The 25196-nt window shown below is 38.1% G+C and overlaps 1 protein-coding gene across 1 annotated transcript; it reads left to right on the forward strand.

The window, feature by feature from the left end:
- Positions 1-21615: 21615 nt before the first annotated feature.
- Positions 21616-22101, forward strand: LOC147509373 (uncharacterized). Its single transcript, XM_086597790.1, has one exon. The coding sequence runs from the start codon at positions 21616-21618 to the stop codon at positions 22099-22101; it is 486 nt and encodes a 161-aa protein (XP_086453916.1).
- The last annotated feature ends 3095 nt before the right edge of the window (positions 22102-25196 follow it).

The raw sequence follows: 25196 nt of genomic DNA on the forward strand, positions 1-25196 counted from the left end.
CATGGGGGTCAGAGTCTCCACATTTCATCGATGTGTCAAGTTCCCATTCTCCGGGCATATTTGCAAGGTTCAGTAGTGACCCGGTCCATTTCCATTCCCATGACAAAGCAATGGATGACTATAAAAAATCTGAAGTTCGAGGTAATACGATCCTTGCAAGTGCCCCCGCCTGAGTTTCTACTTACCAAGCGGCGTGCCCTCCATCTATAATATTGAGGCTCATGTGCAAGGGCGCCGACGAAATGATCAACTTTTGGAAGTACAAGTAGGAGATTCAGCCAGAAGAAACCACTTTTATTTCGGCCCGAACTTTCGAGTGTAGAACAACAAGAGTTGGTTTCCCTTTTACAGCTGAAATAAATAAGCGTATCTTCGCTGAAAAATCGAGGAAATGTCGGAATAGACCCTTCGCTTTGCCTGTCATAAACTTGACATTGATCCAAGTTTCCGATTCATAAAAACCAAGAAGAATGGCACCCGATCGAAAAGCTCAAAGTTAAAGAGGAGATTGATAAGCTACTTGCGGTTAACTTTATCCGACAAGTTACTTACCCAAAATGGCTTGCTAATGTCATCGCAGTCTAGTTAAAAAAACGGACAAATCAGAATTTGTATTGACTTTACAAACCTTAACGCAGCTTGTCCGATTCATCCGTATCCATTGCCACGAATTTCCGAACTAGTGGATGCCACTTCGATTCCAGCCTATCTTTCATGGATGCTTCTTCGTGGTACTACCGATCTCTTTTGAATGTTGATGACCAAGAGTTCACCGCTTTCATTCTTGACCAAGGCATTTTCGCTACACTATTATGCCTTTTAGTGCGAAAAATGCCGGTGCAACCTACCAAAAGCTTGTCAATACAATTTTTCCGATCTACTTTGGGAATAATAATGGAGGCTTATATTGATGATATAGTTGTTAAATCGAAGCTTCATGGTGATCATCTTTCCGATCTTCAACTTGTTTTTGATAGGCTTAACAAGTATAACATGAGACTCAATCCGCCAAATGTTCTTTTTGGCCTCTCTCCGAAAAATTTCGATACCTCATGACTCATTATAGGTATTGAGGCTAATCCCGATCAGATCCGGTGCGTTATTGATATGCCATCACCAAAAATAAGAAGGAAATTCAACGGCTTCTGGTCGGCTTGCCGCTTCATAGATTTATTTCTAAATATTCCGATCGTTGTCATCCCTTCTTCTAGACTTTAAAGGGGGCGACAACTTGGAACATTGATTGTGAGATGGCATTGCAACAAATGAAGAAATACTTTGGTCACCCTCCTATATTGACAAGTCCTTCAATCCGTCAACCCATTGGCATGTACCTAGCAGCTACAACTCAAGCTGTTAGTCTTTCTTTTTTAAAATCGATGATGGTAGACCCGGCTTTTTATCGATAAGACATTAACCGGAGTCGAGTCCTCGTTATTCAAAGATGGAAAAATGGCACTTGCATTGGTTCATGCCGGCTCGTCGATTAAAACCATACTTCGGGGAGGTTGGTCGAGTTTATAATCGAAAGTATCCCTTTACGCAAGATCTTTTCAGAATGCATGGGAATCAAAGCATTAGCCGAATGGGAAAGTTATCTTAGTGCATATAGCATTGTTTTTGAAAGTCGATTGGCGAAAAAGGACATGCTCTAGCTTCTTTGCTAGCTGATTTTCCGATTGATGATTCTCCTATCGACGATTTCTTGCCAAGAAGAATCTATGGAAGACATTACGCCACCAATAATTGGGGGCGAAGACCAACTTGCAAAATTCCTAATCCAATGACTTATGGATTGTTTATTCGGAGATGGCTCCCATAATAAATGCAGTCCGAATTGATCGCGTTTTTGTTAAACCCGCAGAGAGAAGATTGAAAATGGCATGACTTGGCTTCGCGCTTCAAATAACGGGGAAGCCCAGTATGAGGCTGCCGTTTGTGCCTTGAACAACAGCTTTGGCGGGGCTGAAAGCTCCTAGTTATACACGATTCTCGCCTTGTAGCCAATTTGGCATGGTCTTTTGAAGCAAGAGATGACCGTATGGCGACTTATCTTGGTTTGATACATAGCCTTGCTCGACAATTTGATAGCATCTCTATCATTAAAGACCCGAAATGACATACGCCATCTTGATTCACTGGCTTATCTATCCGCGCCCGTTAGAGCCGAAGAGTCAAGACACATCATTTGTGGAGTTCCGTGAAAGAGCCAAGCATTGACTTTTACGAAAAAATTACATGACTTGTATGTACACGAAAGCAATTACTTGTTTTGTTTGCGCAACAAATAAATACGACCCACGATAATCGCACTAATCATGACTTCGAAGCGGAAAGGGAGATGGAAAATTCACAACATGACCATACTTTGGATCTTCCATTAGAATCTGTAGATCTATTTGTTCCTCCCCGAATTCACTCCCAGAAACAGATAGTGAGTTGGTACATGAAGCGATGATAGTCCCGGTTCCCGATATGATACTATCGTGAGCGATTGATAATCTCCATCTGCCAAGATTGGCGTCTACCTTATATAGACTACTTGCAAGTTTCTTCGCGCCCGAACCAAAACTTCATTGAAAGAATCAAACGCGATGCATGGAAGTTTTGGTGATATCTATTCTTGACGGAAGTTTGCACTTATATCGCGAAAGGCTCCGGACTTAAACCCTATGTTCGCGATGCCTCTCAAAACGGGAAGGACTTCAAGTTTTGGAAGAGATTCACTCCGGCTTATCGCGGAAGCCACCACTCAAAGGGTTTAGCTCATAAGGCTATGACGACGGGGGGCTATTGGTGGCGAGAGATGCAAAAGGATGCAAAACACCTATCTGAAGGTGTGAGCCATGCCAAAAACGATAATATGAGTAAACTACCGTCTTTGAGTTGCATCCCATGCTTAGCCCATGGTCTTTTTAGAATGGGGCTTAGACATTATGGGCCCTTTACCTAAAGCTCGGGTAGTATCTGATTCCTTCTTGTGGCAAACCGATTACTTTACCAAAATGGGTAGAAGCAAAGCCTTTGGTCCAAATCCATGCTTCAATGTCAAAATGTTTTGTGGAAATATTGTTTAATATTGCTATGCTTGCTAAGGCTGCCTTGGAAGCATCACTCTAGAGTCTCTATGGACTAAAGTTTTACCAAAGATTTACAACAAAAATTGGATTGGGGATGTGCTTAAACCCCCTGGATCTACTTCTTACTTTTGGAAAGGAGTACACAAGGTGTTTAACCTTATAAATTGGGGGCTCATTTGGAACATTGGAAATGGGCTAACCACCTCTGTTCTCCCTAGACCCCTGGCTCCACAAAAGATAGTCAACCCATTACCCTACAAGATCTGGGAATTGAGCACCCGTGATCTTAAGCTTGCTCATGTAGTCGACTTGTTTCCTACCTAGTGGCAATGGGTGGGATGTCCAAAGGTTAAATCAATTGTTTCCACCTCTTGTCGGGTAAGCACATGCAAAGAGGGTTGCGGGTGACTTTATGGGTACTCAAAAACGATAAGATGGTTTTAGTAAGGGGATAAAAAGGGCTTTTCTTGTGAAGCCCCGCCTATCACTTCCTAACCCACTTAAGTTGGGAGGCTGATCATCTAGTTTCAACCAAAACCATCTCTAGAATCGGAGGTCGAGTCTTCCTGCTAATATCAATTGTTCCTATGGAAGGTCTATAAAAGAGGGCCTACCCACGGGGATTTACTCATGGAAAAAAGCTACATAGGGACTTTGCATGTCCCTTCACCGGAGTACCATGGGAATCAAATGCACATCTCTTCTTTGGTTGTGAGTGGATAAGAGTGTCCGTTTGGCTCGAGGACGGTGCATCATTGAATGGAAAAATGATAGAAATAACAATATTAGAGATTGGGTGGATCAGTTTATGTGGAAATTCGGCGTAGAGGAGCATACTAACCAGGTCGGAGCCAGACCGGCTAACGTGTGATGCTTTACCAGATTTGGGAAGCTTGGAATGAGGCAAAGTTTGAACATAAAATCCCAAAGAGTAAGGCTTACCTTAGGAGTGCTCAACCATCACAACAAGCTCTTTGCAAAGCTTTCGGAGAAGCTCCTCCTAATCCCTTTAACCCTTCTCGCTCCAATTAATGCATTGAATACCTTGTTTCCATTTGTCCCAAATATGACATTCCGACACGCTTTGATGTTGCTTTTGGCACAGGGACCACCTTTTGGGCTGCGAGTCTTTATGGCATGGAATGATGTTGGTGTCATGGTGGGAGCAGCTGCTAGAAAGTTTTATGCAACAAGTCGAGGAGAGGCCGAAGATGGTAGCTAGTGAGAATGGCGGATTCCGGCATGTCATATGGGCGGAGAAAGTATTGTGATACAAGGAGATTGTCACAAGATAATCCAGTCCTATAATGGTGGAGGCTGCAGGTGGAGTTTGAAGGCCATTCATTTTGCTGTAACAAGACTTTGTAGTAATTTAGACTCGGTTAGCTTTAACTGGATTAGTAGGAATGTTAATAGTGATGCTCACCAACTTGCTCAGTGGGCAATGCATCAGGTATCTGTAACAGACCTGCCAAAATGTGTGGCGGAGGCAAACATTGTTCCAATATGGCTATAAGTTTCAAACTAATATATGATATCTTGAGGTTCACAGAAAAAAAAAAAAAAAAACTCCTTTCCCTAGGGACTCCATATCTTAGGTGGCCCATCCAAATTATATTGTCTTTTCAAAAATAAAAAAAAAAACAAAAATAGAAACAAATAAATAACTAATAACTTACCCAATTAATTAGCTAAAACTCAATATAGTAACAAATAAATAACAAAAAATTTACCTATATTTCATCAAACAAAAAAAGAAATAAAAAACTAACGCCCAAAAAATTCACCTTCTTCATTTTCAATCATTTCTCTCTCTTTTTCTTGTTACAAAGTTCAATTTTTTATCACATTAGTTTATATTAATTTTGAATAGAGATTTTTTTTTTTTTGTATGTTCTCTATCTATTGACTTGAACAAATGTATGAAGAAAGATGATGGAAGATGAATGCTTTGAATATGAAAATGGTGCGACTTAAGATAAAGATGCAAGAGAAAAGAAAATTAATTAACCCGAATCAATTTTTGCATGTTAAGTAAGATTGTTTCTTTATTTAATTTTTTTTTTTTTTTTTTTGTGTGGAAATATTGGTAAGTTTTTTTATTTATTTGGTACTATTTACAGTTTTAATTATTTAATTAGGTAAATTATTAGTTATTATTTTGTTTCTATGTTTGTTTTTTTTTTTAATTTTGAAAGAGAAAATGGGATTTGGGTGCCCCAAAGGAGTTATAGAGGAAATCTTTATGTACATACGCATTTAACCGAAAGTTATGTTGTCCCAAAGTTTTCATCCAACTATCCAAAAAAATAGATCAAACCGCTATATATAGTGCATCAAGATTTACACACAAATGTTCGTGTGTATTTCAATGCAAAACCGACAAGATAATAATCGAAGTACCTGACAGCTAGGACACAATATTTTAGGACAACAAAACCGGACTCACTATGTACATAAATCCAATTAACATGAGGTTGTTTTATGAAAGATATTAGGATTACCAAACATGAATTTAGAAACTCTTTCTAAAACAAAACACGTAATTTTCATGGTAATTTTCTTTAGGGTGATCTTGGACACACCCATGAAAACACTCCCCATACCCAACTTTAAAATAAATAAATAAAATTAATTTAGACACATTTAGGTTCCTAAATTATTATTTTATTATTAGGCGTTAAATTTACCCAAGACAAAACAAGTCATTTACTTATTCTTCCTTCTTTCAAAAGAAAAAAAAATGTTCTTAAATTCTTCTCTAATAATTTACCTCGCTCTTTAGCAACATTTCTCTCACCAATAAGCATGAGCATGAATCAACTATACTAAAGTAATGATGATGAATATCAACCTAATGAAGATGAAGAAACAAAAAAATCAAAATTGAAGAAAAAAAAAAATCAAATTTTGATGAATGGGAGAACTCTTTAAAATTATTATACTTTAGATTACTACAATAGACAAATTACAAATACTAACGTTTTTTGTTCAGCCCTAAGTCTCAATCAACAACTAATTATTTTGAATTCTGAAATACAAGATTACAAGATCGTGTTTTTTTTTTTTTTTTTTTTTTGGAAATACCCAAAATGAATTTGGGAGATATTATTGGATTCGAAAGGTTATTGAGGTATGTCAAAAACTTTAGTTAGTTATTAGGTTTTGGAATGGTTTTATGGGTGTGTCCAAGATCACCCTTTCTTTATACAAAAACACTGCAATTTTGTTTTCATTTTCGACCCACGGTAGGGGGAGATTTTGATTAAACAATGAAATCTAAGCCGAAAGCCAGTGCAAGATTTTACCCAACCTAACTTTTCACCCTTGGACAAAAAATTAAAATACACATTTCAAAATCTATATGTGATTAAGGTGATATTTTCCAAGTGTAAATGTGCATATTGCATTATTATGATTGTGGATTGGTGGTGTATTAATATGTTTGGACTCTCTCTCTTCTTTCTCTCTCATCACTTGTGTTAGTGTTAGTCACTCAGTCTTTTGTTTACTAAGTCAGTCTAATTAACAAACCCAGAAGTCTGTTTCTGTACATAAAAAACTGTGAAGAGAATCTAGGTCTTTATTGCTCTCTCCAGGTGGGCTTGTAGTTTTGATTGGCACTGGAGTAATCTTATTGGGTTTAATGGGTAATGATGTGTTTTAAGCAACGCATGCTGGTTTAGACGATGGAATTCAGATGTAAATTGTGATTAGAAAGGATTACATTGGAAAGGAAAGAACTGTTTTTCTTCTTGATAGATGATTGGTCGCATAGTTGGTGCGTGTTAATGATAAAATTTTCATCGCGGATGTTCTTAGTAAAGTATGGATCCTCTTAACAGGCTATATAAACCAAGTTTAGGTGATCTTTCCTTCCTCACACTTTTCATCAGTCGAGTTTGTTACTACAACCATGGCATCATCAAAAGCATCATCAAAAGGAAAATCTCCCATCAACCTCAACAACACTAACCCAGTTGAAAACCTTTCTTCTGACTTCTCCAGAAAAATCAAGATGTCCTATCGATCGGCCCCATCAATTAATTCCTTAGACTGAATGAAAGCTAAACTATTGGAATGTAATAAACTTAGTCTCTTAATTTGTCAAAATTCTAGAAAGGAAACTTTTGTCTGGTACTTTCAAAGTGAACCTTGAAAAAACATGGGCTCCATTTAAGATCACTGAAATGCATCTGTATAAAGGAGATATTTATCAAGTGTAGATGGAAAATCAACATCAGATTGAGATGATTTTACGAGCTCAACCTTGGGTAAAGTATCTCAAAGCATATTCTACAAATTGTGCCATGGATGGAGATGAAGGGGAATCGAGAACCAGACTTTAATAAGTTTTATGTGTGGATGCAACTCATGAACCTTCCAGAACTATTTCAAGATAGGGAAATTGTTGAGGGCAACTTGATAGACTTAGGCTGTTTTGCACCCAATCAATCGATTCATCTAGAGTTGTAACCCAAATACAATGAGTTTGCTCGGTTGATTTCAAGTCAAAGCCCTAATTGATATTCTGATCCCATCCCATGGGATTTAAACTACCAAGCTGTTAATGGTGTTGAATGGGTCCAATTCTCTTATGAAAATCTTCTGGTGTGTTGTTTCAAATGTGGTTTCATTGGCCATCATCAAGCTTCATGTAATATAGCAGATGCGGATTTATGTGTGGAACCACAATTCACATCAAATGGACAACGCTTTGATCTTTATAATCTGAAAACAAGGATCTTCCCCAAGGCAATGGTAGACCGTCCAATTATTGAAGTATCTCTGCTCAACCAGTATGACTTACCATGAGTGTATCAACCGCTAAGGATTCTGGAAGACAATAAGCAAGAGAAAAGTAACATGCTTTCACCAATCAGAGATGATATGCATGAAGAACATTGCCACCGTATGTAGGAGAAAGGAAAAGGATCATTGATCATGGAAATTAACTCCCCTGAACCATATGTTGGACCTACTAATAACATTGGACCTTCTTCACGGATTAACACTGAATGGACTATTAACAACAACCCTGTCAACTTTGAAACTCAGTTTCCGAGTACATGGTTTTACTTCACAGATGCCAGTCCAGCAGATGAATGCTTTATCAAATCCATCCTATGTTATGACATCTCAAACTATGATTAATGATCCAACTAATATCCCTTTTGTGGACCTCTCTAGGTATTCTGAATTAGATCTAATTGGTGACAATTCGTTGCACTTTAAAAGACAGGATATTAAACATGGAGCAGCAAAGCCAGATAATAGTGAGTTGAGGAATGCACAACGTCAGAAAGAATTTGATGGGCCGGAGTATGTTTTAAGACTGTGAATACAAGCGCAAATCATCTTTGAATACAGGGGGTGATGAGAATTCAATCTCCTCAAATGGGAACACACTTGGCCTTTTTGGTAGGCGAAACAAATTCCAGACGATGAAGGCCCAAAAATAGTTCCACAGCCATAAGTTATCTAATATGGAACTGTCGAGGTATGGGTCTCCCCTCATCGGTAAGAGAGATTAAAGATGTTATCAAGAAGCTGACACCAAAAATCATCTTTTTGTGTGAAACTAAGGCTAGCTTAATTAAATCTAATAGTATTATTAGAAGTATTAGGGGTGGTTATCAGTCTTTTGTATATCCAGCAAGAGATTTGTCTAGTGTTTTATGGTTATTGTGGGATGGTGATGTAGACCTTGATATAGTGTATGTGGACTCATGGATCATTCATGCAAAAATCAATGAGAATAGTTCATCTTTTTGGTATTTTTCTAGAGTTTATGGCAATAATGACTTCTCTGTAAGGAAATAACAATGGAAAATGTTTGAATTGTTGAATCCTGGAACTTACCAAGCCTGATCATGTGTTGGAGACTTTAATAACATTTTGTATAGAGAGGAAAAAAGAGGGGGCAGACTTGTGTATTGATAAACGTAAAATTGATTAGTTCTACTCACGAATAAATGATGAAATTCAAACACAAGTAAAACTAAAACTATACGAAGACTGTGTTTATCAAAGATTATTATACTCTTGAATCTATCAAAATAAAGTGGAGTAAAATATTCGTTCCACTCCTAGTTATTTAGTATTCAATGTTTTCTAATATTATCAGTCCTATCTAAAGTTAATGAGAGTAATGGTGGAGAATTATACTACGATGTGAATTCAAATAACAAGATACGCTAATTCAAACTACGGAATTAGAAAATTGACTATATGATACTGAATTAGGGATTGATTCCACCTTAATTGACTTAATCAACTAACAAAAAGATTCGTGGATCCAAATTTCAATGCTTTAAGATAAAAAAATGGTAATTCTAATCCCTAATTATACATGGAAATCTCTACCAATTAATAACTAGCATGTGAATCAACCAAACCCATTCTCATGGTGAACTATTTCTAGAATTGAATATATTATCACGACGATTTCTAAGTTAACAAAGATCAAGCTTCATCAAGGCTTCTTCAACCCCATCTAATGGAGGTTTAGCCTAAGAATCATTATGCTATCATTTCCACGTGGAATTAAACAAAACATGGTATAAAGATTCTAACTTTACTTGTTTGAATTCAAATGGAAACTACTCATGCAAGATTTGATTAAAACTAATAATGACAAATAACTAAATCTATGAATTGAAATTAAATACTTAATAGAAAATGAAACTAAATTATGAAGAATAACTAACTTTATTGATCTAATAAATAAATAACAAGTGATTCAAATCCTAAATTAAAACAAGATAATAAAAAGCTAATTAATGGAATGAAAACTAGATCTAAAACTCTGCTCTAATGGCTACCTCCTATCTAAACTAAAAATTTCTTAAGAGTTAAGTCTTGTGTGTTGAAATGGAGGAGACTAGATCCACATTTTCGTGCATAGGGTGAGGAGCCATGTTTTAAATGGAAAATCGAGCCCAAAAATCTAATCTCTTTAGTCCGGGGGCCTTTTTCAATTTGGATCTGACTTTAGTAGGTTTTTCATCCACTTTTGCTCCTCTGATTGGGTCAAGGTTTATACCATTAGAAATCTCTTTCGAGAGCGGTCGTTTTGACATAAGGTAGGCCCCAGTTCGAGGCCTAAGTCCAAAGATACAGGTCTTTGGAAGTTCGACTTTTGACTTTGTTGTCTTTTTTACGCCGCGTTGACTTTGACTTTTCAGTTTTTGATCGAGCTTTATAAAGGCTTTTCTCCTTGAATCTTGGGCTTTAATCACATAACTCCTTAGCAACCAACCCTTGCTCCTTTATCTCACTAAAGTGGCACATTTACCTCGCATATAATTGACTTCAATGCGAAATGCATAAAAACACGAATCAAGATTAACTCTTATTTATTACTCGTGATAAAACTACAGTTTTGGGCTTTTATCAAACCACCCCAAACATCATTTTGCTTGTCCTCAAGCAAATATGAGAAATTAGCATAAGTGACCAAAAATGGAGTTCTTAACTAATCTCGTTTACCGAGAGTCGCGATTCATTGACCATATCTGCAACAAGGCCTTAAACCACTAGGAATTCCCTAGTGGATGAGTTATAGCCCCGTGAGAGTTTTTCGGTGAAGGTACTCACAAACTTCATCTATACTACAGCGACTAAGAAATAAAACTATTGTTTCCTTATTTATGCTCCCAATTATCTATACATCTCACTAGCAATGACTCTGAGAATAATCAAGTCAAAACCTAAACTAATATATGCATAATAATCAATCATCTGAATAAACATATATACAATGAGTAATGCTATGAAATGTACTAGCAGGTCCGTTTCTGAAAACTTCGAATAGCAGACTTAAGTAGGTCCTCACATAAATGTCAAGACAAAATCACTTTGATTTTTTCGCTCAACTTTTCGCTACTCAGGTGGGCACTTTTACCTTATAATCTCAATGACACACAAGGAAGCCGGAGTCGATCAAACACATTTGCCACTTACTATCACACTAACCTATTCCTAATTGAGCTAGAGGTCTTTATTAGGTGTTCATGGGGATTAGGAGATGGTTTAAGAAGGAAGGAAATGGATATTCAAAAAGGACAAGTCCGAGATAATAGAGTCTTCATATTATGTAACTAGATAAAACCTTATTCTTTACTTTTGCTTCTACACTTTGTTTCCATCCTTAGCCATATTTTTCTTTTTCTTTGGTTTTTGACTCCTTTGACTCTATTTTTGGAGTTCTAACTCTTTATTTTATTTTATTTGGATGGAAACTTTCTTTTCTCATTTGAAGCGACTAACAAATTCTTGATTTCAAAGGTCTTTCTCTTTTCTATTCTTCATCTCTATTCTCAGACTTATTCAAAGAATGGGTAGGTTGATTTTATTATTATTATTTTTTTGTTTTGTAACAGAGTAAAAGATTTGCGGTTTATGAAAGGCTAAAGAAAGGCTCAGAGGGGCGACTAGCGGAAAATAATTCATAGGTTTGAATTTCTGGCTATATCGATCCAGAGAGGGCCTAAATTCTCACTTAGGATATGGTATAGTGATCAAACAAGTGGACGTGTGATTTCTTTATCCGGATTTTACTTTTCCCTTGTGTTATTTCTCAAATGTTCACTCATATAAGGCTTTAGGCTATATTCTCACAGGATTTGTAGAATAAGTACTCTAGCCTAGATTTCAGAAACTTACTGCATACTCATGAAACGTATTTATAGATAGATGCAAGGCTTATTACCTACATATTAACCTAAGTTTCTAAAAACTATTCTAATGCAAAAGCTACGTGAGATTTCTAGATTATCAAGGCATAGAGAATGAAAACAATACCAATATTCTTAAGTGTACAACATAAACTTTTTATTAATATATTTTTAAATTTTTTGAATTTTTAACTAGAAAACAAGTGCATATTATACATATCTATATCCTAACAGATGCCTTAATTACCGTGTTTCTATGCTCCCCAAACAAGAAGCATGCTTTGTCCTCAAAGTATTTAAATAAATAGGGTAGAGAAATACCATGGAAACGCAGCGTGAAATTCAGAAACATCCGCAAAACAAGGTTAAACATACTAATATAGAAAATAAAACCGGCTTAACTCTATAGGAGTTCCACCCGTTATAGGGTTAACAAGAATCAAATTGCTTGGGACATAAGCAGACACTAACTGAAATAAAAACTAACCTTAACTCCGATTTAAACGTCATCCTCCTCTCCAAAGAGATGAGGTTCCTTCGCATCCTGCCATGCCATGATAACTTGCCAAGCCCGTCGTCATGTGTCATCAACTTGTGTTAACCTGTCGAGTGTTACTGTGTCTGATGGGGTGTAATGAGTAACCAAATGAGGTTGCACCTGCCATCCCGACCAAGTCATTACTTGAAATGAGCGAACCACCCAATTGGTGGGTCTTATGACTTCAACCTTTTTCCAATCCGTGAACTGGGTATAGAATTCAGGTAGACAACTGAGCATGATGCGGCAAACCAAAACAAGCATAAGAAGATACTTATGCCTCATGCTTTGGGCTCTCTTAAGACTAGCCACTAATACTCGGGGAATGTCATATCGGCGACGTCCCTCAGCTAAAGCAAGGAAAACGTTACTAGTGGTACTATTTGCAGAGGTAAACTGCCAATCCCCTAAAATATTCATCAGGATGAATAACATGGTGGTGCCTACATTGAGGGACAAGCTACCAAGGGCTATGTTATAACTCCCTTGGTTTATTATACGAAACACCCCTCCCCCATAATACTCATGGAAATATGTATAGTCATAGAGGTATGCATTATCGGTTATATATCCCCACGTGTGAATAAGATCAGGTATTGGTATTCCCAAAACTAACGCTACCAAATACTTATTGAATTCTAGTGGCGTGTCATCACCGTGTGACGGAGAATTCTTGTTCTCCATCCACGGTTACAATAAAACTTAACATTATTGTAAAATATTGATGAAGCTTTGGTGAATCTGAGTCGTCTTCACTTACTAGTAGATGTCTCCATCCTAACTGCAAGATCTTGTCCGCGGAACCAATGTCCATAAGTTTTGCTTCCCAACAAGTGTTAAGTAAAGACTGTTCGGTATGACTATAGGTGATGTCATCACAAAACTACTCTCTAGAACAGCTGAAACGATCCTGGAACAACCCACAAAAAATTGGAATTTTTTGTGTCTACGGAGGTTAGGGCGCGGGGTGCGCTCAACCTATGCCTGGGTAGGGTGTAGGGTGCGCTCAGGCTATGATCGAACTCCAGGCACTTAGGCGCAGGGCGTGCTCACTTTTAGCTTAGGATGGGCGCGGGTCGCGCTCAGGATGAAAACTGGAATTCCAGTGTTTTGGGCGCAGGTCGCGCTCAGGTTTGGGCTTGGTAGGGCGCAGGTCGCGCTCTAAAGAAATTTTGACTGACAGTGCCTAGGGCGCAGGTGGCGCTCCATTAGGGCGTAGGTGCGCTCTGAGGTGCTAAAATGCGGAAGTGAGAAGGAAAAAAAAGGAAAAGTTGGGAGTGAAAAGTGAGAGATGAATGTGATGTGTAGTGTGGGTTGTGAGTGTAGAATGAAGGAAGTTTATATAGGTTGTGAGCTTCCAAAACGAATCGGCAAGTTGCCAAAAAGTTTTAAGGCAATTACCGGAAACAAAATATTTCCGAAACCGAAAATGGAAACAACCCATATTGTCTATTCCAAAACAAACCCAATATCTTTTAGGTTGAATTTAGGATAGTAACTGCCTCTCATTGAGATTTCATCCTACCACAATATCTACTCATAGCCATGCCCATATCGGTAATATTTTCAACCATCACTCCAAAACAACTTCTAAAATGGAGAATCATATAACAAATCATGCTAGAGTAAATAATACCACCCCCAAACAATTCGGGAAGGTGGGATTAACAATAAAAATAATGCACAATTTGAAAAGAACCATATTATATTAAAATTAAAATTCAAACAACATTTAACAATTAAATTCAAATTTAACTACGGAATTCAAAAATCAACATCCGAACTAAATACAATAAATACAAAAACAACATCAATGCATAATATCCTTAAAGAACACGCTGTTGGTAGTGGATGGCTCATGAGAAGGAGATGACTCCTGAGCTCCCGATGGGCCAGAGCCATCCGTCCTTCGGCGACGACGCTCGTGCCTCACAGACGCCACCTCAGAAGAAGAACCCCTCTGGGGTGGGAAGCGTGCAAGCATATCTTCTCGGAACTTGCGTTGTGCATCCATCTTGACCTTCATCTCCTCCCAACGCTCATCCTCGCGCTGGGCATGAGTCTCGAAGTTATGATGCATGGTAGCCTGCCGAGTCCAGAGATCTTCGCAAATAGTATTGAGAGAACGCATGCCACGATGAAACACCGACATACATTCTGCATCCAACCTACACCTCTCCAAGGCATCGACATCAAGACATGCCATGTCATCCTCATCCTCCGAGTCATCCTCCTCAGCTACCCTCTCTTCAGGCAACCTCCACGTCTGTTGGATACACTCCGTATAAATAGTAGGATTTCTGTGCTCTTTCAGCCAAATCCTATCAGACGTCGGAGTCGCTCTCAAGGTCATCATGATCTTCATTATCAAAACAGGGAGAGATGCAATACTCTTCCCAACTCCCCTAATCATATTACTCAAAAACTCCAAAATACAGAATTCATACTTCTGCTCCTGGAGTATCCATAGAACGTGAAGGCAGTTCAGACTGATGTCAATGACCTTCTCCTTCCCGATGACATTCCTACTAATCCATTGAGTTACAGCCAGCTGGTTGGTTCGCAGAGACGACTGGCGAACACAATGCGAGCTCGCATTGTAGTTCCCTTCCAAAACAGTCGCATTCATCAAAGGCTCAATCCCAGTAAATTGGGATTCCTGTAATGTGGCATCAAGATGGCGTCTAGGCGGAATGCCTAAAATCTCAGCCAACAACCTAGTAGATACTTCTCTCCTCCTCCCGGCCACCTTAACAAAAATTATATTCCCATCCAACTCTCTCGTCTTATAAAATTGTCGGACCAAATCTTCGTGGTAAAAATCGTCTGTCGAGTACCACAACCTACTCTAATCTCTCCTAACCATCTCGTCACCGTAAAACGGCGCGAAGTGGTCGGTCGTAAACGCTTGCTCCAGCAAAATCCTTCGTCTTTGCGCCATTGGAAGTTTGAACTAATTTGAGGGTTTATAGAAGGTGTACGAAACAATGTGAACCAACCTTACTTAAAAAATGATGGTGGTGGCGCGGTGGTTGCGCGTCAGTTTAATTTTTTTTGAATTTTTCTAATTTTCGGTGGTTGAAATTGTTGGGGATGGTGGTGGGAGAAGTTTGGAGAATATTTGGGGTGGGAATGAACTCGGGCGTGGGTTAAGTTAGGTTTTTCCTTTTGTATATATATATATATATATATATATATATATATATATATATATTTTTAATTTGGTTAGGGTTTGAAGGTTTGTTAATGGTGGTGGTGAAATGGGAAACGCTAACTGTTGGTTTGAAGATGGAGACGCACTTGCGTGGCACGTGCGCACGAGATTGGGCCCAAGCCCAATTTGATTTTTCGATTTTTTACGCAACTTCAAACTAAAATTGCCGCTTTGTTATCGGGTTGATTTTTGCAAATGAGATATGGAAATGATCAGGAGAGAATTTCCAATCCAATGATCTATAAAACACTCTATTCCAACCGTGGGTGACATATAAGAAGATGGAAAATGCCTTGAAGTGTGTGCGTGATGTAAGTTATGTGAACGAATGAAATCTAAATTAATAGATAATGTCAACCCAAATCGAAAAATAATGATTAAACGGCCTAAGCAAACACAAATGGAAGGTTGAACAATCAAAGGCGGAAAAGCGAACACCCACAAACAAATTTTAGACAACGAGTTTAGAAAATTTGTTTTAAACGATGGGTCTTTTTAAAGTCGATTCGAGACTTTATCTAACACATATGTATATAATGAACATGTAGTTTACCATATATCAATAACCTAAAAGAGTTGTGTGTCTTTCCATAAATAAATAACATGGAATGCACACCTAAACAGAATCAAGCACCAAGATTTTTGATGATGCAACTTAGTAAAATGAAAGCGAAGTCTGATAGATCTAGAGCATAACCGAGCATGCACCTTCTTTTTCCTCCAACGAAAAGGTGGCCAAATGAATGAGTGTGAAAAAGTGGATGGTTGTGGAAGATATGATGGATATAGATGAATTTTAGAAGTAAGGAATTGAAAAAAATAAGAATGTGGTTTTAGCATAAAACTCATTTGTGGCATTGGTTGGTATTATCACACAACTAAAAATGAAAGTGTCAGGTAGCTCTTTAGGTATTATTTTCTTAACATGAGAGTTTAGAAAATCATGAAGCACAGGAGAAACAAGAGAATCAAGTGCAAACTCTAGGTTCTTTTGAAAGGGTGGAAGGTGGGGAATCGTGGCGGATGGTGCGCAAGGTAGTTCTTGATCGGGTGATTCATCACCTGCTCTAAGAAACTCGTCAAATTCCTCATCAAGCTTGGTCACATCCACATTACTATGGTATTCCTCTGTATTCTTGAGAAAGTCATCAATCTCGTCCTCATCCATAAGATGGGTATCGACTAGTGTAGGGACGAAAATGTTGGAGTCCGAACTTCCAAAGGAAAGAAATTTGGGCATCGGATTATCAGGAAACTTGTTGTCAAAATAATCTCGAGCGAAGCTCTCGATCATGCTAACCTCTCCATCGACAGTTGTATCTGGGTACTGTTGAATCGTTTTAAAAACATTTACCTCAATAGAAAGATGGCCAAAGGATAAGGACATCGAACCGCGGCAGTTTATGAGCGCGTTGGCAGGAGCCAAGAAGGGACGCCCTAAGATGATCAAAAGCAGTCGTTAATCGACTTCGTATCGAGGATCACAAAATCAGCGGGATAGTAGAAATCCTGAACCTTAACAAAGCGTTTTCGACCACCACACCCTTAGGATACTTAATAGATCGATCCGCTAATTGCAACGTCATTTGAGTAGGTTGCATCTCTTGTAGACCTATTTGTTTGTATAGATAATACGAGTAAGTTAACACTCGCCCCGTGTCTAGTAACGCAATTGGTCGTCGGTGGAAATCTCCTAAGGTGCATTATCTGGTTGGACAATCGGGGTTCTTATACTTAACGATTCCATTATGTTTCGATAAAGTTGGAAACCGTTCGGTTAGAAAGGCGTCTTTAGGAATATTAGTCTTATGCCTAGTAGTGCACAACTCTTTAAGAAACTTAGCGTGATGAGGTAATTTTTAATTGTTTCGAGAAAATGTAGGTTTATCGTTAGATTTTTGAAAACTTCCCTAATCTCGTCAAAGTTTGTATCCCTGTTTAACATAGCTAATTTCTGGGGAAACGGTGGTTTTTCTCTATATTTAGCGTATGGATCAACTGGATGTCTAACCTTTGCTTTCTGTTTCTTAGGTTGTGGGTTTAACCGGGTACTTCTGGGGTAGACTCTTGGGTTTCAGTTAAGGTATCTAGTAGAATATCAAGTGTAGGGACCACTAGTGGGGTAACCACAGGCATACTTATGGCGTTATCAACCACTCTGCCAGAACGGAGAGTGCTAATAGCATTTAACCCACCTACATTTTTATTTTCATTATTAGTATTACCGATTACCTCAAAGGCTATGTTTGGTGTTTTAGGATTAGGTAACGCTTGACTTGGAAACACGCCTTTTGGTTGGGCTTTCTCTTGGGCCAACTGTTGGGTTAAATAATTAATGGATTGTAAAACCTGTTGGTTAGATTGAACCATGGATTAGAAAAGTTGTTGGTTAGATTGAGCCATGGTTTGGAAAAATTGTTGGCTAACCTGTATGAATGTGTAAAGACGATCCAGTTGTGTAGGTGTAGTGGTTACAGGTGGTGTGACTAGAACTATCTCACGTTGATTATTAACAGGTGGGTTGTGATAGTTATTATTAACTGGAGCGATACCTCTATTAGCATTATGATTATTATAATTACATTGTCCTTGTCCTTGTCGTCTCTGGGGAGCTTGGTTGTAATTGGGTGCTGGCCTAATATTTTGATTATTATACCCTAGAGGTGTAACTTGTTGATTATTTCGCCAACCAAAATTAGGGTTTTGTCTCCAAGGTGTGTTAGGTTCGCTATTAATAGAATAAACATTGTCCGGCTATATGGATGGATGTTGATAGACTAGAGGACAATAGGAGTCGGGATGCCCAGGACTCAAACAAAAATTACAGGGAATATAGTTGACATTCATGACAGGGGTAGACTTTTGTTGAACAACAATAGCCTCTACCTTTTTAGTGAGAGATTCGATTAAGTTTTTAAGCTCAGGATCGGGTTTCATCTCAAACATCCCGGCGGCCTTAACTGTTGAAGAAGAACTAGCGGAACGGGGGATATCGTCACTACCCTCCAGTTATTATTATGCTTTGTTTGATCTTCTAGAAATTTATAACCCTCTGAGGCTCCTTTACTGAGGAAACTACCCCCGTTCATTATGTCAAGCACCGCTTTGTGGTGGTGTAATAGTCCCTTGAAAAAGGCACCAACTAACATGTCTTTTGCGAAGTTATGATGTGAACACTCGATAAGAAGATCGGTGAAACAATTCCAAGCCTCTGAAAATGATTCATGAGGATTCTGTAAAAAAAAATGAATCTTGGAAAGCATTTCATCGGTCTTCAGTGGTGGGTAAAAATGTTCCATAAATAGTTGAACAAGTTTAGCCCACGAGTCCACAGAATTAGGCGCTTGGGCAGTTAACCAAGACGCTAAGGTGAAAGGAAACACCCTCAGTTTAATTTGTTCAGCACCAACCGTAGGATGGTGGAATGTAGTAAGGACTTGGTCAATCCTACGCATGTGCTGATAAGGTTTTTCATGGTCTAATCCATGAAAAACGGGTAACAAATTAAATATATTTGGAGGGATTCGGAAATCCCCCACTGGGTCTGATAGAGAGATGCAAGATTTAGGGCTATCATTTAAGGCTTTGTAAAAGTCAGAGAGAGGAGACTCTCTTTCTTCAGCCATTATTTCAGGTGTGGTGTGTGGTATATTAGTTAGAGGTGTAGTAAGTGGTATACTAGAAAGGCGTGTTTGTTGACGTTGCCGGTTGATTACGTTAGGTGTTTTTCTTCGACTTGACCTTAATCTCATGCAAGGCTAAGACCAATCTTAACTAAACACGACAACACTACAAACAATCCCGATATACTAGTATAAACCTCTAACTGGAGATGCGAGGTGTTGAAGAAAGAAGTACTTGAATGCCTCCTTGCTTCGCTTATGAATAGCGTCTTGTATACGCATGCTCAGTGTATATAACAAGTTAGAACACTGAAAATCTTGAAGAAATAGAAGGTTGAAACAAACCTGTGGAAATCGGGCAGTTTCAGCAAAGAGGCTGGTCGCCGAATAAAATAGGCCTAGGGGTAGACGCTGGTTTCTCTCAGTCAAACTAGAGCTTCAGGCGTTTGGGCGCGGGGGGCGCTCGAACTTTGCCTTGGTAGGGTGCGGGTGGCGCTCAGGTAAAAACTCAAGTTCCAGGCACTTCGCGTGGCGCTGGCCTTCGGTTTATGCATTGGGAGGGGCTGGGCTTCGGCCAGTCAAAACCGGAGTTCCGTTTGGGCATGGGTTGCGCTCCAATTTAGCTTGCCTAGGGCGAGGGTCGCGCTCTGTGTAATTCTGCAAGGAAAAATTGAGTTCTGAAACCAAACAACCACAGTTATAATCAAACAAGGGTGGATGGGTTATGGGACTTTGGAAGACTAACAATTCTAAAGAAAATAATACTAAAGGGAACTAAGATGGCAACGGCGCCATTTGATAAACGTAAAATTTATTAGTTCTACTCACGAATAAATGATGAAATTCAAACACAAGTAAAACTAAAACTATATGAAGACTGTGTTTATCAAAGATTATTCTACTCTCGAATCTATCGAAATAGAGTGGAGTAAAATATTCGTTCCACTCCTAGTTCTTTAGCATTCAATGTTTTCTAATATTATCAGTCCTATCCAAAGTTAGTGAGAGTAATGGTGGAGAATTATACTACGATGTGAATTCAAATAACAAGATAAGCTAATTCAAACTACGAAATTTGCAAATTAACTATATGATACGGAATTGGGGGGGATTGATTCCACCTTAACTCGACTTAATCAACTAACAAAGATTCGTCGTGATCCAAATTTCAATGCTTTCACATAAAAAAATGGTAATTCTAATCCCTAATTATACATGGCAATCTCTACCAATTAATAACTAGCATGTGAAGCAACCAAACCCATTCTCATGGTGAACTAATTACTTTCTAGAATTGAATAGATTATCATGACGATTTCTAAGTTAACAAAGATCAAGCTTCATCAAGGCTTCTTCAACCCCCTCTAATGGAGGTTTAGCCTAGAATCATTATGCTATCATTTCCACATAGAATTAAACAAGACATGGTAAAAAGATTCTAACTTTACTTGTTTGAATTCAAATGGAAACTACTCATGCAAGATTTGATTGAAACTAATAATGACAAATAACTAAATCTATGAATTGAAATTAAATACTTAATGGAAAATGAAACTAAATTATGAAGAACAGATAACTTTATTGATCTAATAAATAAATAACAAGTGATTCAAATCCTAAATTAAAACAAGATAATAAAAAGCTAATTAATGGAATGAAAACTAGATCTAAAACTCTGCTCTAATGGCTACCTTCTATCTAAACTAAAAATTTCTTAAGAGCTAAGTCTTGTGTGTTGAAATGGAGGAGACCAGATCCACATTTTCGTGCATGGGCTGAGGAGCCATGTTTTGGGCTGGAAAATCGAGCCAAAAACCCAATCTCTTCAGTCCACATGGCCCTTTTCAGCTAGATCTGACTTCAGTAGGTGTTTCGTCCACTTTTGCTCCTCTGATTGGGTCAAGGTTTAGACCATTAGAAATCTCTTTCCGAGCTGGTCGTTTTGACATAAGGTAGGCCCAATTCTGAGGCCTAAGTCCAAAGATACGGTCTTTAGAAGTTCTGCTGACTTTTGTGTGTTGTTTCTGCCCGCGTTGACTTTGACTTTTCAGCTTTTGACCAGGCTTTACAAAGACTTTTTCTCCTTAAATCTTGACCTTTAATCACAGAACTCCTTAGCAACCAACCCTCAAGCTCCTTTATCGCCAAAGTGGCACATTTCTACACATAATTGACTTCAATGCCCGAAATACATAAAAGTACGTGAATCGGCATTAACTCTTATTTATTATTCGTGATAATTGGTCTAAAAGTATTATTGGTAAAGAGTTAAAACTACAGTTTTGGGCTCTTATCATGTATCAATGGCAATGCCAACCATTTGCATATATGATTCAGAAATTGTGCTTCCATGGATTTGGGCTTTTGTGGTCCAATCTTCACTTGGAATAATGCACAAAGTTTTTCTTAACATAGTATCTAAAAGGCTAGACCGCGTGCTTTGTGATGCTCAAGCAAATGGAGAGGAATGTTTCCAAACGCAATGATATACCATAAAGCCACACTGGCATCAGACCACAAGATACTTCATTTGAGCTTTGACCCAACAAAACCAAAGCTTATTAAGAGGCCTTTTAGGTTTGAGGCCATGTGGACCAGGGACGATGGTTGCAAAAGAGTGATTCAAAATATCATGACACAAGATTTTTATGGGTCTCCTTCATACACTTTCTGTAAAAGGCTGGCAGCATGTAGGACTGATCTGATCAAGTGGAATCATAAAAGTTTTGGAAACTTGGATTATAGAGTGAATCAGCTGGACTTGGAAATAAAACAATGCCAACAACAACAACATCGAATTGGGTGTCCCACTGAACAACAATTACAGCAGGAACAAGATCTTCTGATGGAGTATGAAGAGGTTCTAAAGTTGAAGGACATACATTGGGGACAACAGGCTAGGCATGACTGGTACAAAATGGGTGAGTTGAATACAAAATACTTCAAATCTGTTGTGATTCACAAGTAGAAGGAGAAGAACTGATATTAATAGGTTGATGAAATTAAATGGTGAGGTGTTGATCAGCACCCAAATGTGTGTTTTATTACCCGTATATTGCTGCATTATAGTACCTCTTACACTTAACGAAAAGACAACTCATAACTTTTACTGTCTTTTTCAAGTTAAGGAGTATTTCAGGTCATTTATCATAAAAACTATGTCTTAGCACCAAAAGGAGCCTTAATCACGCTTATTAGGAAGACCAGTAGCTACTGTGGAAAAGTGCTAAAAAAGTCAAAGTCAACGGTTAAAGTCAACAGTCAAAGTCCTCAAATCAGAACACCAATGATGGAGGCCCTTATCTCAAATTATGAAGACTTATCCTTAAACCTACCTTGGTCATGAAGAAACCAAAAAGTAAAAGCAAAAATGAAAAGGTGAGGTGTCTAGTTTGTAATGGAGAATGACAAATCTGTAAATGGCAAAAGTAGGGGTATATAAACAAAAAGCAAGGGAGAGAGAACTCATCTATTGTCTTAGGATCAAAACCATTTGTTTTGTTTATTTTCTTGTCTTGTTTTTTAATTCATGTTTTTAATTTCTTGTTGTTTTATTTTATTTTAATCAACTTGTTATTTCCTTTTTTTTTATTGCAATCAAACTTGTTACTTGTTCTTTGTTTTAATCAATCTTCCTTTCATATTTTCAAGTCATTTTAATCAAATAATCAAAGCTTTCAAGTTCATTAGCTTAGAACCATTCTAATCCTACAAGAGTCTATCTTTCTTCTTCATATCTCCCTTACTCAAACTCTAAACAATTTAGGATGAACCTCAACTTCTAATCTAAACTCTTTTGAAGTATACTTCCACTACTACTAAAGCTTCAAGTGTTGACACATAGGTAGGAGATTGGAGATCATTTGATTGATTACTACTCAAACCTACTGTCAACGTCGAATCCTGACCCTGATGAAACGCTAATGGATGTTATCGATAAGAGCCCAAAACTGTAGTTTTACCCCCAGAATGAGACATACTTTTAGACCAATTATGTGAGTAATAATTAAGAGTTAACACCGACACGTGTTTTATGCATTCGGGCTTCAAAGTCCATTATGTGTAGAAATGTGCCACTTTAGCGAGATAAAGGAGCAAAGGTCGGTTACTAAGGAGTTCCGTGATTAAAGGCCAAGATTCAAGATGACAAAGCCTTTCTAAAGCCTGGTCAAAAGCTGAAAAGTCGACGCGGGCAGAAATAGCACACAAAGTCAGCAGAACTTCCGAAGGCCATATCTTTGGACTCAGACCTCGGAATGAGGCCTACCTTATGTAAAAACGACCGGCTCGGAAAGAGCTTTCCATTGGTCTAAGCCGTGATCCAATTAGAGGAGCAGAAGTGGATGAAAAGTCTGTTGAAGCCAACTACAGCTGAAGAGGTGTTTTTGGACTGAAAGAATTGGGTTTTGGGCCTGATTCTCTGGCCCAAAACATGGCTCCAAGCCCATGCACGATTTTTGGATCTGAAAGTATAAAAACAAAAGCTTAGCTCTTTGTTAATGGTAGATAGTTAATGGTAGATAGCTTAGAATAGAAAGTAGCCATTAGAATAGCTTCTAGATCTAGATTTAATTGTTTTAATTAAGTTTAATTTCAAATCCAATTCTTGTTTTAGACTAAACTATTAGAATCATTACTCTTAATTAGTTGATTAATAAAATAGCTAGTTGTTAAATTTTGATTCTTGTCATTTACATTTGTGTTAGATCTGATTCATTTATTACTTGTTATTCAATTCTTAGTTATTAATTAGATTTTAATTATTGTTTAATTTAGATTAGTAAATTTCAATTCTTTATATCATGTTTAGTTTAAATGTAATTGGAAATGATTGCGTAATGATTCTCGGCTAAACCTCCATTAGAGGGGGTTGAGAAGCCTTGATGAAAGCTTGATTAGACTATCGTAGAATCGAAATTTCGTAATTTCCTTTCCACTCTAGAAACGATTAGTTCACCATGAGAATGGGTTTAATCATTCACATGCTAGTTATGAATTGGTAGGAATGCCATGTGTAATTAGGGATTAGGAAGAACCAATTATTCTCGCTGGGCGATTCAATTCGGATTCTGACGATTTCGTTAATAGGATTAAGTCGAGTTAAGGTGGAATCAATCCCCCTCTAACTCCTTATCATCGAATCAACGTAGCATTCCCATAGTTGTTTTGATAACCGACTAGTTGCATCTTGGGGGTAGTTGCATTGTAGTCTAGTTGCCTTTTCGTAAATCTCTCATTAGACTTTAGAGTTAAGAGTACTTATACGTAGAGAACAATAACATGCGGAAGGACTAGGAGTGGAACGAATCACTCTACTCCACTATATCTCATAGGATTGAGAGTAGAATCTTTGATAAACATAGACCCATAAGATTAGTTTTAGTTTTACTTGCGTTTAGAGTTCCATCGCTTTATTTCGTAGGTAAAGCTATTCATTTTATCGTTTATCAAATGGTGCCGCTGCCATCTTAGTTTCACTTTCGCATTGTTTTCGTAGTGTTAGTACTTTTCTTAAAGTCCCATTTCATCCACCCACCCGTGTTTGATTCATACTGTGGTTATCCGATTCAACGTTGGAAAATTCCGGGAAAAATTACACTGAGCGCGACCGCGCCCTAGTTGAGCGCACCTACGCCCTATAGCCTGGAACAAGAGCGCGACCCGCCCCCATGTGGAGCGCGACCCGCCCTAAAAACACTGTAATTTGAAAATTACCCGAGCACGCACCACGCTTCTATGGCGCATGCATCCCTTTGTTAATTTTTTCGGATTTCGGCGGTTTTGATTCAACGTTGTTTTTCAATTTTTCGGTGTTCTAACTTGTTATATACACCGAACACGCGTAAACAAGACGCTTATTCATAAAGCGAAGCAAGGACTTAATCAGGTATTCCTTTCTTCCACACCTCGCATCTCTCGTTAGAGGTTTATACTAGTATATCGAATTGTTTGGAGTGTTGATGTGTTTAGCTAAATTTGGTTTTAGCCTTGTATGAGATTAAGGTCCGGCGAACAAAAGCGACAAACGTAATTACACAACAACGCCAACAAACAAGTCTATCT

This window comes from Coptis chinensis, chromosome 3 (assembly GCF_015680905.1).
Source record: "Coptis chinensis isolate HL-2020 chromosome 3, ASM1568090v1, whole genome shotgun sequence".
Taxonomy (NCBI): domain Eukaryota; kingdom Viridiplantae; phylum Streptophyta; class Magnoliopsida; order Ranunculales; family Ranunculaceae; genus Coptis; species Coptis chinensis.